General features: G+C 46.0%; 1 protein-coding gene across 1 annotated transcript in view; it reads left to right on the top strand.

Moving 5' to 3' along the window:
* The window catches only part of COL4A4 (collagen type IV alpha 4 chain), a 131,262-nt gene that overhangs the window by 101,929 nt on the left and 10,477 nt on the right, over nt 1–18,856 (top strand). The window contains exons 38-44 of the mRNA XM_047084175.1: nt 3,643–3,714; nt 4,867–4,995; nt 5,084–5,197; nt 6,427–6,582; nt 9,978–10,085; nt 11,190–11,198; nt 14,942–15,067. Of these exons, the coding sequence (XP_046940131.1) occupies nt 3,643–3,714; nt 4,867–4,995; nt 5,084–5,197; nt 6,427–6,582; nt 9,978–10,085; nt 11,190–11,198; nt 14,942–15,067 (714 nt within the window). The remainder of the gene's footprint in view (nt 1–3,642; nt 3,715–4,866; nt 4,996–5,083; nt 5,198–6,426; nt 6,583–9,977; nt 10,086–11,189; nt 11,199–14,941; nt 15,068–18,856) is intronic.

An 18,856-nucleotide genomic window follows, 5' to 3' on the forward strand; every position in this document is an offset into this window, starting at 1 on the left:
GCTACATTCCTAAAAATTAAAACGGCCACAACATAAATCCATTGTTGCCGTTTATCCTGCTGATATAAAAATGAACCGCGCTCCAGCAGAAACACTTTGATCTGAGAAACTAAATATTTGAAGTATGTTCTAAATAAGTCAAGGGGACTGATTATCTTGTTTGAACAAACCAGCTGTTGAACTCAAAGTTGTTTGCCCTGCTGGAACTGGCCACATGGATTCCCAGTCCTGCTTGAGTTCAGTCAGATTTAAACTTGAACTTAAACATCTGCTAAAAATGGCTGGATACCATTTGCCCTCTTCTGAAAGGAAGACACTCAGCTCCTCGTTGGGCGTTCTGAGATCGCGATAACGAAAACCTAAAGACAGCTGTTTGCACCATGACAAGTGTAAAGAGGTGCTGTGGGTTATTTTGGCTGGTGGCAAGCACGCTGTCACGTCAAAGAAAAGGCACCTCGAAATGTCTTGTACCCAGAAAGAAATGCCATGCCTCTCACAGCCGAGAAAATCATGGAAATGTTCTCCTGCTTCTACACCGAAGGGAGCATCCCTTCCGGCCCTGCCCCCACAGCACTTATCACTCTCGATGTAATTGCCTATTTGTTCTATCGGGTCAGGGATTGTTTCTCTCTTGCTCTGCGTTGTCTTCTCAGCAGCTGTCACTAAGTACATTTGGGGACTGAAGCTCCAGGGGTTAGGAGACCATGTCTTTATGCTCTGGTGCTTGTCCTTAGTAAGCACTCCCGTATTTTCTGGATTACAAATAAATTCAGAATCTGTTTTGATAAGCTTTCAACTTCGTTCGGCCATTAACCTGTAGTTACATAGGTCTCTTTCCCATCGGCTTTCACCTTTGGGTGACCAGCTGTCCCGGTTTGCCTGGGACCGAGGGGTGCCTCGGGAAAATCCCTCACAAACAGGGATGAGGCAGTCATCCCATTAAAAGTGTAAACCTGTATAAAGGCTACTGGGGATAGAGTAGCATTTTCAGGCTTTAGAACAAAAGAAAACCCCAGTGGAAAACCAGTCTCAGAGTGGGCTGGCTAACCCGGATGGAGGCTGTGATTCCCATGAGGGCTGGAGCAGAAGGTTCGATTCTCTGAGTGGGGGTACAGTGCCCCGGCCCGTGAGTGCAGCGAGATGCAGCCTTAAATGATGGTTGGTAAGCCAGAGGATGGCCAGAGAGGTGAATAAAAAAATCCTCATTACCAAGGAATGTGCTTTGTTAGCCTAATTGCCTCTCATCTGCGCTGTATATATTTTATGCATGAACAACTTTCTGATTTAGAGATGGGATTGATAAAAAGCTTTCAGTAAAAAGGAAAAATTGTCCTTAAAATCCTACCCAGATGTAGCTGCATTCAATTTAGAAAGATAACACTGGGTCAGATAAGGGTCGGCCAGTTCAACAATGGTGAGGGGCTGGGCCTGTGACAGCCCGGGATCTGGACACGTTGATGGGACAATGCAGAGTTGGCAGAAGCTGAGACATTCCACCCCAGCGAAGTCCTCCAAGCCATCAATCTTGGTGGCTTGAGCTGGAGATCAAAACACATTGAAATAGCAAAGTGTTCTCAAAAAATCTATTATCATTTCAGATAGATGGCAATAAATATCCAGGTCTGGCAGATGAAGGTCTGTGTGTTCTTTTGGTGCAAACTTGAAACGCTGGCTCATTAATAGGAAAAAGGATTGAAAAATAAACTCAGCCAGAGCTGTTAAAAGTGGTTAGGAAATGAGAGCTTTAGGAAAAATAAGGGTGTGCCCCCCCCCTTTTTTTTGGTGTGAGAGAATACGGCTCATTTGCACTGATCTGAAGTTTAGAGTTTAAAAATAGACTAAGTGTCCATTTCAAGTACAGATAATAAATCGAATGGAACCAGCTAAGTGTTCCATCTTTAAATAAGAAGCCCACAGAGGACTTGCATATTAATGAAGAGATAATAATTAGCACATAAATTATTTATACACAAATGGATGCCTGTAACTTCACCAACTCTTATTCCTCCCATAAATCTATCAAAGAACGTGTAACATGCAAAGAGAAGTTGGACTCCCTCCTTCCTGCAGCTTTCTTTCCACCCATTCGCTGGCCCTCCCTGTTGCACATTTTCTCATTCACTCATTCATTCATGCATCCACTCACTCATTCAACAAACACCTGCTGAACACCAACTGCGTGTCAGGAGACGTGCCAAGTGGGGGCTTGGGAAGACTAAGAAGACCCGATCTTGTACTTAGTTTACCCAAAGTAACCCACTCACCCAAAGACACGCTTGTTGCACAGCGTGGGGCAGGCACCGGGACATGGGCATCAAGAGAGCTCTGTGCAGGTGTCGTGGGGTAGGCGAGGGGCACCTTCTGTGTGCTAGGGTGTTACTATTGTAAATGAGAGGGACGTGGCCCTAAACAAGGAATGGCTGGCTGGCTCTCAGCCTTGGATGAAGATCCACCAATGAATTTGGAAGGTCACAAGGTTTGGACAGGGGCTGAGGAGAAGATTCTTTCCTCCAAATCAGTCAGTAAGACAAGACATGTATGAATCATGTGGTGGAGGGCTCAGCTCCCGGAGAAACATTCTGTACGTATCAGTTGTCTGCCTTTTTCCCCTTCCTCTCTCCCTCCTTCCCTCCGTCCGTCCCTTGTTTTCTTTCTCTACTCCGTCCCTATAAATCTGTATACTTGTACTGTATGAGTACAAGTATACTATATATTATATAAATGTATTATATGTATTTTAAATAGTTGTATATTTGTAAATACATATTTTAAATAGTGATATATTTGTAAATCTTTAGATTTATAGGTGTTCAGTGTTCAATGACAACTTAAGTAAAGTCAGGTTGGTAGATGTCTCCTTAGAGGACTATACTGATGCCTGGCAGAAGGTTCTAGAGATGCAGACATCAATGAGATCATACCTAATTACGGAGACTGGAGTTTTCATTGATCGTTATGAAATAAATTTAGTTTCAGTAAAGAGGCATCAGAGTGGTTCTTTTTGAAAGAAGTAGCTGCAAAGAAATAGCATCAACAAACTTGACCTGTAGGCCTCTTCTTTCTGAGTAGTACGGTGCTTAAAGAAAAGTTAAATGTGTCATGTATTCCCCAGTATGCCACAGGCCCCACCTGTCCTTACTGTCTTACTATCTTTACCTGACTACATCCCAAAGAAATTAGTATCCACACACTGTGATGGAGTGGACAGATCCTGAGCCTGGGAGGAAGGAGGTCTCGGTTTGCTCCATTCCAGTCTCTTTTCTCTTTTCTAGGATGAGTTCATTGTCATAGAATCTAAGGTCCCTTGCTGCACTAACAGTCAGTAATTCTAGACTATATCTGGATAGAGAGAGACATCCATGATATGGTCAGAGACCAAGAGCAGTGTGTTAAAACCAAAAAAATGCGTTAAGCTGCCTTGCAGAAAGTATCCATCAGATGAATGTGTTAAGTAATAACCACTGGCACGGACTTAGCCTTGATAATGACATCTAGACGGTAGGATCTCATGGCTCCCTCCTGGAGAAGCTGTCGGGCTGCCGTCAGTGAATCATCTCCCCTGGGTGGTGCCTGTGCTGGGTGACCGGCGGACTTCAACATCCCGTCTTCCCTGGTGGATCACAGGCCCGTGATGTGTTTCAGGTCCCTCCGGGTCACCCGGTCTGAACGGCTTACATGGTTTAAAAGGTCAGAAAGGAGCCAAAGGCGCTTCAGGTAAGAGAAAACCCTTTGTGAGCGATTAAACTGCAGTCAGGAGACCGCGAGATACCGCTGGCGTGCCTTTACCGCACACAACTTGGGGCGAGAAACTAAGAAACTGGCTTAGCTTAGAGGCACACTATTGAACTATTTCTCGTACTGAAGATGGACTTATGTAAGAAGGACCTTTGAGAAAACCCAATTTAAGAAGGAGTGGCTGGTTAACAGTGACTTCTGTTGATGTTACTTGGGGCTTTCTCCCTGCTAGAAATACTCTGAGTAATTGCTTAGGTGGGGCCAGATTTCAAAATGTGACAACAAAGAAATGGTTGGGAGGTCTTGTTGTGGTCTTGTTTTAAGTGTTGCGATGCCAAGTACGACCCCGTGGGCCTAATTACTAGTTTTAGCACCCCTCCACAGGCTGCTGCTAAAACAAATTACCTGAGCAAATTGCTGGTATTTTTGTTATCACGAATAGGCTCATCATCAACAGCCGCATTTGAGATTTGTTCTGGCGTTTGAATATAGGGCCCGTTTGCTGCTTTAGTGTCTCAGGAAACTAAGCTCGTAATCAGACAAGGCAGCTGGAATCAGACACGGAGGTCTGAGGGCCTCCGGTGGAGAGTTGGGTTGTTGTGCTCCTAGGTCGGGCCCCGTTGCTGAAGAGAGACAGAATCTTTGTACAGTTCAGAAGGTCAAGAATTAATGTAGGTCACGTAGGATTCATTTTAGGGGCTCTTCCAAATAGTCTGATTATATGTGTGCCTCCCCCAAGAAACCAGTGATGTTCCTTCCCCCTTTTCCGTGGGAAGTTCCATGATGCTTCCATTTATATGTGAATTTCCACCTTAAATTTCAAACCAGTTTGTTCATAGTGACTTATTGCTGGATCTCATTGGAGCGTTGATCAGCTGTTGTATTGTTGTTGTTGTTTTTAGTCTGGGAAATAACCATAAAATAAACCCAACCTGTGCCTGACCGTGTGATAGGGCGCAAGAGGGTACATGGCGACCCAGGGGGAGTCCGCAGCCTTTCGGGTCACCACTGGGCAGGCGGTTGTTCTCAGCGCAACCCGCTGTGTCCCTGTCACCCCCTTTGGAAGCAGTTCTTTTCCAGGAGCCACAAGAGGAACAAACAGGGAGAACTAATGCTGTTTCCCTCGTTAAGGTTCGCATGAAGTGGGCCCACCTGGCCCAATGGGCATACCTGGGCCGAAAGGGGAGACAGGAGACCCCGGGAGCCCAGGAATTTCTCCCCCAGGCCTTCCTGGAGAAAAAGGTCCCCCTGGGCCCCCAGGTAAGAAGCAGCATGCTTTTTCCTCTGTCAATAACTTGGAAACCTTCCAAATGTGATAAGGCTGATCTCCGAACACGTCCCTCCTCAGGGAGACCTGGATCACCTGGTCCCGCAGGTGCCACAGGAAGAGCTCCTGAAGGTGACATTCCTGACCCAGGTCCCCCCGGCGATCAGGGACCTCCCGGCCCCGATGGTCCAAGAGGTATGATAAAATCCTGGCAGAGGATGTTGGCACTCCTTTCCTTAGATGCTGCCAGCTCCAGAGGATTATAGGACCAGGGAATGGCGGAGTCCCAGGCCCTCAGCAGCCCCGACAGTCTGGCGGAGGGGAGAGGTGGAGTGTGGGCAGTGCCCGGCTGCCAGGACCACCCCCAGAGCCAGAGCTCAGAGCTCAGTCTTCTGTCCAGCTCTACCAAGCATCTCCGTCTGGGGACACTGACTCCCAGCAGACCCTTCTCATCGCCAGTGCCAGGGGGATGCTGAGCACAAGGGGTCAGAAGTGGCTGGCGGGGGTGTGTGTGGGGGGGATCTCACTCTGCCTGTTGGTTTCTAGCACCTGCCACGTGCACCGCCATGGGCCAGCACGACCACGCCCAGGCCTGGCACACACAGAAGCAGTCTGTTCAAGTGCTGCTAACAGAACACATTGTTCCTCTCAGCCCTTGGCGGGGACAAAGCCCAGCAAGGCAGTATTTCAGAGTAGGGGCTGACCGGAGCCGGCTGGGGCGTGGGGGAGACAGCGTGGTGCCGTGGCGTTTTGCAAAGTGCACACAGTCATGTTCCTAATAGCTCACGGAGCTCTTTCAGGGAGACCCAACCCACTGCCTTTAAATCTTTGGGATTTTAGTCGGGGCAGGATAAAATATTATGTGATTCTATTTTACCCTGAGAAAATGAAAACGCTCCAAAATATTCTAGGTAGCTAAGGAGAATAGGATTTGGGCTCACTTCCTGTGCGTCGACACCTGTTTTCAGATAGAATCGTACATGTAGTTGAGTGAATATTCCTTTTCCATCAGCCAGGTTTTCTCAAAAGCCTGTCATCCATCTCTCTGTTCGCCCATCTGTCCTTCTGTCCGTCCATCTGTCCTTCTACCTGTCATATCAAAGCGGTGGGATGGCATGCAAAGAAAAGCCATAAAACAGTGCTTCCAGAAGGAATGGCTTGGAAGGGAAGGAAGGCTTTCCGTAGGTTCATTTGTCTAACGGCTGCTGACGGGCCACTTACACCATCTCCCAGCTTCACCTCCAGGGACACTCGCTGTTTCACTTCTGATATTGTTCATTTTTTTTTTTCTTCTTCTGGTTCCCCACCCCCCCCCCCCCATCTTTTGCTTGCATTCAGTTACTTTCCTTAAGAAGCTCTCAGGCAGCCAGCACTCATATTTGTCTTTGACTGAAGGATGCTTTTTGTTTCTTCCTTGTGGTCAGGAGCACCCGGGCCCCCGGGCCCCCCTGGGAGTGTTGACCTTCCGAAAGGGGAACCAGGAGACCGGGGTCTGCCGGGTCCCCCGGGCCCCCCGGGTCCCCCAGGCCCTCCAGGACGCAAAGGCTTCCCGGGATGTGATGGAAAAGATGGCCAGAAAGGTAGGAATGCAAGTTATTTCTGAAGTAGTGCGTGAAGACTTTTGTGATCTTGCCCTTCAGGGTCTGGGGTTCTGCACCACGGTGAGGTCATTCTCATTTCCTATGGAAATAGCGACTGCATTTCCAAAATGCCCTGACTTTCCCAAAGAGTCTTAATGTTTGGGTGACATTTGGGTAAGTAAGAAGAAGAAACACAAGTACACCTTCAGCCCCTAACAACGTACTTGATAATCTCCTAGACCAGAACTGAGCAATAGAAATAAAACACGGGACAGGCGCCTGGGTGGCTCAGTCAGTTAAGTGTCCACCTCTGGATTTCGGCTCAGGTCATGAGCTCACCATTTGTGAGTTGAAGCCCCACGTTGGGCTCTGCACTGACAGTGTAGAACCTTCTTGGAATTCTCTTCCTCTCTTTCTCTCACTCTCTCAAAATAAGTAAATAAACTTTTATGTGTGTATATATATATATATATATATATACATATATATATATATTTTTTTAAATATAATGCAAGTTACACATGTAATTAAAAGATGTAGTAGCCACATTTTAAGAAGTAAAAAGAAACAAGTGAAATGAACTTTCATATTTTCTTTAACCTAATATAGTCAAATGTTACCTTAGCATATCATCATTGGTATCATCCATGCGACCACCAGGGCCATGTGTACGAACCTAGTTCCTCTCCAGATGAGACACTCCCCCTCACCTTTGAAGTCTGGTGTGTGTTTTAAACTTACAGCACAGCCCAGTTTGGATGTGTCCATTTCAAGGGCTCAGTAGCTACATGTGGTTAGTGGCTTCTGTACTGGGCAGTTTGGTTTGAGACTGCTGACCTGGCTTTTTTATAGTCCTGAAAGAGTCTCCATTACTGAATTCCCCCACCATTTAAAGCTAAAATATTTGTTTTAATTCATTTTTACCTAACTGCTAGTACTTGAGGATATTAGTTTTTGGTCACCAGGATTTCAGAGAACTATTCAGTTCATAGAACTTTTTTGTTGAAAGGGACCAATAATGGCTACTCATTTGAGCTCCCTTAATGTCGTAGGTAAGTAACTGTCAAAGTCTTCCCAATAATTGGCACCCTGCCTGACGTCTGAGCCAAGCGCAAAATAAAGCCAAAGTTTAGGAAAAAAGGGGATCAAAATGACATGACTACAGTGCAAATAGCATCCCTGTAATGGTGCAGTGCACAACCTGCACAACAATACACAACAAGCATCTTCAACTTTACTGGCAGTAAAATAAATTTTGGAGAATGTGGCTTATATCTGCAGGTATGTGGGCTTCCAGTTATTGAACCCCAGAATTGGACAAACATGCTACAAGCCAAGTCACCAAAGGGAGGAGGAGGTTAGCTATACAACCTTGTCCCTTTCCCAAATAAGACCCTCCTCCTTCCCATTTACTGCTCTGGAGAATGAACCTCCACCTGGAAATGTTCTTCAGGACTGGGGAAATAGCATGCAGTAGAGGTAACCAAAGGACATACAAAGAGTTAGAAACATTGATGAGACCCCTAAGTGTGCTTCTTAAATTTTTTTTTAACGTTTATTTATTATTGAGAGACAGAGAGCATGAGCAGGGGAGGTTACAGAGAGAGGGGGAGACACAGAATCCAAAGCAGGCTCCAGGCTCCGAGCTGTCAGCACAGAGCCCGATATGTGGGGCTTGAACTCACAAATCACGAGATCATGACCTGGGCTGAAGTCAGACGCCCAATTGACTGAGCCACCCAGGCACCCCACCCCCCAAGCATGCTTCTTAACTCCTATCCCAGCAGGCACATGGCCCAAAGAGTGTTTAACTGTGGAAGAGAGGAGGGAGTTTCTTCAGTTTATGTTTTCAGACTTATTGGGAAATACAGTGAAACCTTGGTTTGTGAGCATAATTCATTCTGGAAACATGCTTGTAATCCAAAGCACTTGTATATTTTGGTGAATTTCCCCATAAGAAATAATGGAAACTCAGATGATTCATTCCATAACCCAAAATATTCATATAAAAGGGATCACAATACTGTAATATAACAAAAAATAATAAAGAAAATACAAAGTGAAAAGAAAAGTAAACAAATTAACCTGCACTTACTTTTGAAAACCTTTGTGGCTGGTGTGAGGGGTACAGGAGACAGGAGGGTTATTGTGTAGGATGACTTTCACTATCACCAACAGAATCGCTGCTGTTGGCTCAACGGAACCTTTTTCTGCATGGGGTCCACTGTATACACTCACACAGATATTGACTACAGTACAGTATTAATAAACTCATCATATACTGTATTTAATGTAACTGGCAATACGGCGGCAGAGGAAGGGGTCTCTCTCTGCAGGCAGCCTGACCTAGAATGAAGCAAAACATCCCTAAGCTCACTCTTGTATGGAAAAGCAAAGGACTGTCCAGAGGTGCTTTGAGGTGACAAAAAATACACTATTGTCAATTGTGGGCACCTTCCAGAGTTCTGAAAAATCACGGATTTCTGTGGCCTGAGATCGAGCATCTGAGCATGGGAGACTATCACCCACAATCCCACAGTGAGCAAGAGAGAGAAGAACCATTGGCTCAGCTGGGATCATGTGACGCTCGGCGTCACTTACCACTGGTATTACAAGACATCACTCGTTTATCAAGTTAAAATTTATTCGAGATGTTTGCTCATCTTGTGGAACACTCGCAGAACAAGTTACTCGCAATCCAAGGTTTTATTGTATTTGATCTATCCCACAAACATTAGGTACCTACAGGAACGTAACAGTGAATAAGTTTAAACAGAGTCCCCATTCTTATTCAGCATAGAGTTTCATGGGGGAAGATAAACATTCACACTAAAGGGTCATCCATATAAATGGAGGCAGGCGCTCTAAGGAAACACAATTCTAGGGACTTGGGCTGGGGCTCTGGAGATGGCTTTCTCGAGGAAGTGAGACTTGCTGAGCACTGTACAGAATGAGGCCTCGGTGGGCACGGAAGAGAAGGAACCGCATATGCAAGGCACTGAATGGCCGGTGGGGCTGAAAGGGAGATTGTGAGGAAGAGAGGTGGGAGCTCAGGCCAGGTGACACGTTTTCCCAGATGGCCAAGCGCCCTTCCTTGTTTGCACTTCCCGTCCACTGTCTGCCGAGAAAGTTCAGGATTACAGGCTTTTTCCTTCTCCTTTAGTTTTGTCTTGATCGTGAAACCATTTTCCTTAGTCCTTTTGATAGACTGTTGTGTTTCCTTCAGACGGAGGCAGCTCTTCTCAGCTTTACAGAAAAAAGTGAGAAACTCGCCTGGATTCTAAGACCGAATTGGCCCTGAATTTTGCTGAAGTGAATCTCTGAGTTCGGCCCATCAGACCTGCATTGTCTTGATATTGCTCTGTTCCAGGCCCCTATTTTTATGTTCTTTGTAGGACCAATTGGATTCCCGGGACTTCAGGGGCCACCTGGACTTCCGGGATCTCCTGGGGAGAAGGGTTTACCTGGCTTTCCAGGCAGGCAAGGGCCCCCTGGGCCTCCAGGTAAGCTCCTAGTGCCTAATTATCTCACCCACCAAGCCTACATGCAGCCTTTTTAAAAGTATTAATTGTGATGGTCCACTTTCAGAAAGTAATTATTCTGAAATTGCCTACAGTTTCTTCTGGGTTAGTCTGTTTCCGATATAAAGATTATGTTTATTTCAGGCCTCACCACAGAGTCTTATGCTTGGTAAACTAATGTTTATCATTAGAATGAGTAAGTTTGCAAATTAGGAGTTGATTTTACGTGCAGCATCTCTAAGGTAGCTAAATCCGTGTTCCCTCACACAAGAGGCAAAGACTGATTTGATTATTGTATGTGAGGACTGTCTATTCATTTCTGTCCCCGAATTCCCATTGATTTTCTTAGATGCTTTATTTAACTTTTTCTGTAAAGTATACTAGTTCCTGTGAAGGTGAAAAGGCTACTCAGTTTAAGCTCAGTAGCCAACGTTTCCAACCTCGGGTCAAAACCAGCCAAGGAGGAGTTGGAAGGGTGAACAGACATGCATACTTGAGATTGGCAGAAGTAATATCTTTGGAGATCCTTAATCAATATGACGATAATGTGGTGTCAGTTCAGAATAGTTTGCAGTGTCCTCAATTAGCACTGCAGTCCAAAGAATAAATATAAACCGCACTGCTTTCTGATGGATCATAGAGCAACACGACTACAGCTTATACTTGGATTCCTCTCATGTTCCCTTTCTGTGCATAACCTGTAACACTGAGCTAAAGCACATAAATAATATGAAATTTTCAGAAGCCTGCCCGTGAACGGAATTCTGTATGTGTTAGATTGGAGCATATTCGCTATATGAAATCAGCTCGAATTTTATATTGTGCAAGAGAGCTCTATTTCAGTTTTTTCTAGATACGAACATCCCATTATGAAATCATAGCCGTTCTTGTCAGTAACATCGATGTAGACTTGTCATGTAAATAAGATGCTGTCATTCTGCTCATTACTGATGCCATCCTCAAATTATTATGTGTATCCTCGAATAACCTATTTCACTTTTGTCCTAATTCACACGTTTAAAATCTCTTTCCCCCGCATGAAAATCGTTGCGTGGCGCTTGGATTTTTGGCTTTGGATCTCTCCAGGTGCCAGAGGTAAGCATTGCTGTAAAATTAGTCGTTTCCTCTAAATCTGGCTTCTGTTTATTTCTGTACTTGCCTTTTCTACTCTGTTTGTGAGTTAAACTTTGTTACATTTTTGCAGATGGGGTGCTGTAATTATATGAGGTTTCAGTGTGTTCGCTTCCTCATTACGGATACAGTAACCCCATATTAGAGCGTCCTAAAGCCGAGCCTCATTATAAGGTTGTCAAAGCAGGGAAGACACTCAGCTTACAGAATTTCAGCTCAGGCCCAGAGTGTGAGTGCTTTGGCTGTCAAGGGCTAGTACATACCAATGCAAGTTTCTTTATGAATTCTACCATATAAACACATAGAACATCCCTAAAATAAGTAACAACAACAATATGAAAAGACGGGTCCTTCATACCCAGTAAGGGGCTGTGGCAAGGTTTTCCCATAACATCGAGGTCCATTTTCAAGGAGCAAATTTCTTTGTGCGTTACAATAAAAATGCCATGATTCTTTTCAACTAAATGTTCACTTACCCCTCCAGAGGCAGAAGCAACATATTATTTCGTGTCTGGGGTTTTCAAACAGACTAAAAAGAGTTTCTCAAAAAAAGCAAAGAAACACAGTGAGTGCATGCATTTGCTCTTTTCCAGGCCTTTGTTATTAACCCCAATGAAAATTGGTCCCGAATGCGGGGTCCCTACACAAGAGACGCTCTGGCCCCTCCCACTCAGCTTCTGGTTTATTAAAAAGTAAAGAAAAGCAAAATCGGATTTTTTTTAAAAGGCTGCTATTTTAAATGTTTATATTTAAAAGTTTCAGTTTTGGGGTGTCAGGGTCGTTCAGTCGGGTAAGCATCCGACTCTTGATTTCCACTCAGGTCATGATCTCCCTGTCCGTGGGTTTGAGCCCCACGTCAGGCTCTGCGCTGACAGTGTGGAGCCTGCTTGGGATTCTCTACCCACCCCCTCTGCCCCTCCCCCCGCTTGTGTGCTCTCTGTTTCAAAATAAAATAAGTAAACTTAAAAAAAATAAAATTTGTAATTTCATATTTAATGTTTCCATCTCCATCCTTTTAGTGTCTCTCTGGGTCTGTATGTATAAACTCATTTGAAGATAACATCAGAATCCTAAATATGAAGCATGAGCCAAATACGTACCCCCTGTTCCCTTACTTGCTTCCTTCACTCCGTCAGAATTCGCAAGGTTATCCAGGGAAAATAGAAATTATTCATATACGTCTCTCTCAAGTCACCCAGAATGGAAAAGCTATGTTTTACATTAAACTGTACATACTGTAAATATACATGCAACTCAGTGTTGGTTGTGGTTTCATACAATATTTTAGGAGAGATTAAATTCCAAACAGCTTACAGGGTTCAAGTACATTTTGCACAGACATATTAACTAAAATGCAGCCTATGATGTCACTATGGCCACATTTTCTACAATTTTCTTGCTGCCTAATTACTGCTATTTTTTAAAAATGTTTATTTATATTTGAGAGACAGAGCATGAGCGGGGGAGGGGCAGAGAGAGAGGGAGACACAGAATCTGAAGCAGGCTCCAGGCTCTGAGCTGTCAGCACAGAGCCCGACGTGGGGCTCAAACCTATGAATTGGCCTAAGCCAACGTCAAATGCTTAACCGACTGAGCCACCCCGGCGCCCCTAGTCACTGATATTCTTAAATTTTTTTTGCACATTTGTATGAATTTTAAGAAACCCGTAACTGGTGAGCAGTGTGTTTTCAAATACGGTGTATTTCGGGGTGCCTGAATAGCTCAGTCGGTTAAGCGTCCAGCTTCGGCTCAGGTCATGATCTCATGGTTCGTGAGTTCACGCCCTGCGTCGGGAGCCTGCTTCGGATTCTGTGTCTCCCTCTCTCTCTCTGCCCCTCCCCACTCACACTCTGTCTCTCTGTCTCTCAAAAATAAATAAACACTGACAAAATAAAAAAAAAATTAAAAGTAAAATATGTTGTATTTCTTGGAATTTATCACGCTAATGTGAAGAGTTCTGTAGGCAGTATGGTGTTGTGGTTAAGAGCACAGGTTTGGAGCCAGGCCATCTTGGATTTTGATCTAAACTCTGCCATGTGTCAGCTGTGTGACCTTAGATATGTCACTTACATACCTGAACCTGGGTTTTCTCACCTGTAATGTTCTAGTAATAGCGGCACACACACACGGGCTTGTTTGGAGCCTTTAATCACAAAGCAATTAGCACAGAGCCCAGTGCATGACAAGCAGTTCATATTAGCTGTTATTATTATTGGTTAGTGTTATGATTATTTCTCTCCCCTTGTGGATTATTTGTAGGGTGACTGAATGAAACTTTAGAAAAAAATATCTTGGGACACCCAGGTGGCTCAGTGGGTTAAGTGGCTGACTTTGGCTTAAGTCATGATCTCCTAGTTCGTAAGTTCGAGCACCACTTCGGATCCTCTGTCCCCCCCAACCTCTCTCTGCCCCTCTCCTGTTCGCTCTCTCCCTCTCAAAAATAAACTTTAATTTTTTTTAATGTTTATTTGTTTTCAACAGAGAGGGACAGAAAGCGAGTAGGGGACAGAGACAGAGAGGGAGGCACAGAATCCAAAGCAGACTCAAGGCTCTGAGCTGTCAGCACAGAGCCCTACGCGGCTCAAAACCCATGAGATCATGACCTTAGCTGAGGTCGGTCGCTTAACCCACTGAGCCACCCAGGTGCCCCTCAAAAATAAACTTAAAAAAAAAGAAAAGAAAAGGGAAAAAAGAAAAAATATCTTAAAGATGTGAACATCACCAAGGAGGAAAAACATTCACGCCTTCAGAGCAGTGGTTCTCCAAGTGAGATCCCCAGATCAGCCCCAGTAGCCTCACCTGGGAACATGTTAGATGTGCAGATGTTGGGGTCTATTCCAGACCTACGTGCTCAGAAACTCTGGGCTCTGGCAAAGTGGCCAGATGATTCTGATGTGCAAACATCAGCACTACAACTCCTTAGCGCTAAACGGTGCTGAAGCCTCGGCCAGCATCGGAGTCATCTGGGGAGTTTAAAAAACTACTGATGCCTAGCTCCCACCCCCGGAAATTCCTACTTGATAAGTCTAGGTGGGGTCCCAGCACTGGTACTTTTGAAAAGCTCCCAGGCTGGGTTTATTACACGATCAAGCTTGAGGGCACTGCCCAGGCCATGTGTTCTATAGTTAAATCAGTGTTTCTGGAGTGGGACCCCAGCATCAGCAGATTCGTGTATAGTTCCCTGGAAAAGTACAACCAACATGCACTCAAGGTTGAAAGTTGCTGCTATGGTGCCCCTGGCGACCTTGAAATCTATCTGAGTCATGGACTATATGGAAGCCCGCATGGCCGAAACGTACAACGAACGGATTAGAGACACGTTCAGTTGAGCACAGGAACCCACGGTAGCTCTCCCACTGCTAAGTGTGGCTGCCATTTTGTAAAAAGTTGCCCAAAGATTAGAAACCCAGGGGATTTCCCAAACTGTTGCTGCCCCAATCAACTTTCTCCATTCCATACTTTTTTTGCTTCCTCTGAAATGCCATTCATTCAGTCAGCCAGTCATTAGTTTATTTAACAGAATGCTCTGGAAATTCTTCACGCAGCCCACAGTGAACAGCAGTCCCGCCTTCACAGAACCTATATTGGGTGGTTGAACATTCTTCGGTTCTTCAGTGTAGAGACTGAAGCCTGACTAACTTGAGAACGCGGAAGGAGCTTGTGTGTAAGATTTGAGTCCGTCACACAAGTGGGGGTTCCCATTTCAGGTGAACCGGGGCCACCTGCAGATGTGGATTCCTGTCCCCGAATCCCCGGGCTTCCTGGGGTGCCAGGCCCAAGAGGACCAGAAGGAGGCATGGGGCCCCCCGGAATGAGAGGCCCCCCAGGAGCAGGTACGAGCCTCACGCTGACTGTTCATTATCTGCGTCCTGTGCTGCTGGAATGAGAATCTAAGTGTCTTGCTGTGTAGTTTTTAGCATGCAGCCTGAACAATTTGTGAGGAGGTAGCAAGGCAGTCCCCTTCCTCTTACGCATTTCTCTACATTTATCCAAAGCTTTGATCGTGTCCTAACTGGAGTGACACATGCCTCCTATTTTTCTGCTGAACTCCTACTTGAATCTTTCATGTTGCATAGTTCGGCAGCTTTGGGGCACAAGGTTTTGAAGCTTCTCACACAACTGAGTAGATGCTCTAATCGTCATTACTAGCTATTGACTTGATTTTGCATTACAAACACTTGAACTGGGGCTCAGTGGAAAGGAGGGAAGGAAAGGTATCGCTTGGAGGAGGGGGAGGGGAAAGGGAAAGGGTCGCTCTAAATTATGGCCATGACTGGAGTGTTCATGTAATTAATGTGACCATCGCTCAGTCATTCTCAGGGTAGTAGGATCCTTATGTAAGTACTTAAAGCAAATCATCCCTTTAAAAAGTATCCTCCAAATGTGTTACTTTCTCTTCCCAGATCCCTACCACACTGGTAATTTATAAAGAGATTAGGGAGTCCAGGATGGTCCTCTAGTGGTCACCGATCTCTTCAGACCAATCGGCAGTGCCCATGATTCTAGACCGCCTGTGTGCAAATTACCCTAGGAGACATGAGGCCATTTTCTTTTCTGTTTTCCCACCTGTTCTCCCAGGTGTGGCTTTGTCTCTCTTGGGTTCAGGTCCAAAGGAATTGGAAGTAGAACTTGAATTTTGCACCACCTGGTGTGTGTGTGTGTGTGTGTGTGTGTGTGTCCCCAAAGCCAAACAGCTAAGGGCTGGAGTCTGAATAGTTCTTGGGTAGTGTCCGGAACAGCCCTGGAGCCTCCCTCATGTTAGTATGGGGATTTTCATGTTTGTATTTGCTGCATTGCATCTATGCAATTGCGTGTTAATTGCGCGTCCGTTGGAGCAACTTCCGTTAATAGCGCACGAGCACTAAGAAGTGAGCGTAGTCCTTAGGCACTCACTACATGGGTAGAGCTTGCAGTCAGTCAGAACAACTCATCACTCAACCTACTTTTAAAACCAACCGCCTTGTTGTATATGTTGTTGTGCAATATTGATGGCTGAGATACTTCTCCCCCCGCCCACCACACACCCACCCCTTTAAAAAAAATCAACTCTCCAGTAGAAGATATGGCCGGTAATGGAGTTCTGCAAATATATTTCAGGAAACACTTCCAGATCCCCCACACTGTTTAGAAAGTGTGGTCCTGGGTATCGTGGGCAGTACGGATGTAGGTATGATGCGTTTTTCTCCCACCAGTGCCTCACAATCTCAAGGCAGGAATAGTTGGCAGAACAGGAGTAACTCTTAAATAATGGGAGATGATCATTTGTGCTTTGAAAGAGATTCTGGCAAAGGCGTGAAGACAATGGGACAGGGAGAGGTGAACTTTATCGTGGAAGCCTGCAGGGCTGCTGAGACTCAGGCAAGGGCTGGCCTGTGAGCAGAGCCTTTACGGAAAGATTGGGCTTTGAGGAACTAGAATTGTCCAGCAGGGAGATGACAAGGGCACAGCGGGGGTTGGTTTACCTTGAGAGCCTGGTGACTAAGTCAGCCACATCCTTGCTGCTCTAAGTGTGGTCCGAGGACCAGTAGCCACTCAGGCCATAGACCTATCAAGTTAGAATCTGCATGTTAACAAGATCCCCAGAATATCTGTGGATCCCTTCAAGTTTGAGCAACCCTAACCATGTTAGATGAGTGCTGTCCTTAAAAGAGTCAGCTAAGAGTGACACAATCCCTAGTGACTCCATCCTAGCTGTAGATCAAAGTCATCTGGAGGGGCAGGAAACAACCGTGAGGCCTGGGCCCCCTCCCAAGACCAAGGGAATGCAGAGGGAGGCAGGGCCCAAGTACCAGTGTTTGGAAAAAGCTCCCACGATGACTCTAGCGGACAGCCAGGGTTGAGACCCAGCACCGAACCCCAACACCAGTGGAGACAGGTTGGGTGGCTGGGCTCACCCATTGTGGTAGCTTGGGCAAAGAACCGAAGAAAGTTACTGAGAAGAAAAAATCAAATGGGCAAATAGTAATCTTGGGCACATACAAGATACTGTCTCCATAGACTGTGAGCTTCTGAAAGAAGGCCGACAGTCTACATGGGCCCAGGTGTGATCACCTGTCATCTCTCGTTCTGGCTGACTTGGGGTCAGATGGGCTCATCGGGTTGCAGGTGGCCTCAGAAGGTCTACTCTGGCTTTCTGTGCCCTCTCCTTATTGATGTCACTGACCCTGCTAGCTGGCAGTGGGGACACCTGAGGCCACCGTTGTATCACAAAATGTGACTGTTATGTTAAAAAAAAAAAAAAAAAGTGCCCAGCCCTTCCCGCGAAGCACTTCCTGTTCTCCATGGTTTCAGAGCGGGGCTGTGCTGCTCCAATGCTCAGCTTCCCTGGAGCTCCTTTCTACCCTCCTGTGTCCCCACTCTCAAGCCAGTGTCCCCTTCTGGGTCCCTCTTCTCTGACATGGGCCTCCAGATCCTGTTATAAAGGACCCCTCTTTGCCTACCCTATAGTCTTTGCCCCCTAGCTCTCCCTGCTGGCCACCTGGATACATGGCTACACTGTCCCGTTACTAAAACGTGACAAGTCTCTTCTGAGGGTCTAAAGCACCCTAACCCTGTCTGACTTGGGTCATGTGCAGGACATGTTGATCATCGCCTGTCTATTTTCTGAAGGCATTTCTTTCAGCACGGTGTTGGGGGCTGTCTACACCACCACCTGTCTATTTTCTGAAGGCATTTCTCTTAGCACGGTGTTGGGGGCTGTCTACACCGCCACCTCTCTACTTTCTGAAGGCATTTCTTTTAGCACGGTGTGGGGGCTGTCTACGCCACCCCCAGGGTTGGTTGTGAAGGCTCAGCTGAGACCAGGAAGCACCATGTCCACTTAAAATGGCATCGTTGGTTTCCTCTTGTTTTTCCTTCCAAACCTCTTCCGTTGCCGAGCTGGTTCTGTAACCAGGTGCCACAGCCGAGATCTGTTCAGAAGCAAACAAAGTTCTGGCTCTTTCCTGCCCAGTATGAGTAGGTAACAGCCACACTAAATATAATTAATGTCTGCTAAGAGTCCTCCACCATGGAAGGCCTAATGTTTTTCTGCTCACATGTCTCTTTGATCTACAACGTTTCCTTCCCGGCGGAGGGGGGATGGGGAGAGGCTCAAAGGCTGGAGCTTCCTGGGATGAACACAGAGGTGGTTTCCATATCGGTTTGAACTCTTACTGCCTAATGGACACATCCCCACATCCTGTTGGAGTGTGTTTAATCTTCAAGTCAACATGTGATGTGCTCAGAGGAGGTAATCCATCAAATACTGGAGAGCTTTTAGATGTACCTATAGTTCTTAAAACAAGTTCCAAGTAGAGAACAAGTCCACACGGTGAAAGCTCTGGGCACTCAGCTCGGGTTAACACAGGCTTTCCTCCCCATCTCTGGAAAATTGCCTGATGATTTCTCCAAAGGGAGCAAAGAGCCTATATCATAACATCTGGTGGGGGGGACTCCTGTCCCCAAATCGACAGTGATCTCGCCGCATGTCCCTATTCTGGGAAGACACCTGCTGCCTTTTCAGTGGTCAGCCCGTTTGCTGGCTTGTCAGCACCTGGGCAGCCCTTTCCAGCATACAGCGCAGTGGCCACACGTTGCGATCCTCTCCTCGGGTGGGAAAGATGAAGGAAAGCTCTGAGCTC

The sequence above is a fragment of the Lynx rufus genome, unplaced genomic scaffold (genome assembly GCF_022079265.1).
Source record: "Lynx rufus isolate CCGP_SWC_20201006 ecotype Redwood Valley unplaced genomic scaffold, mLynRuf1.p SCAF_2, whole genome shotgun sequence".
Taxonomy (NCBI): domain Eukaryota; kingdom Metazoa; phylum Chordata; class Mammalia; order Carnivora; family Felidae; genus Lynx; species Lynx rufus.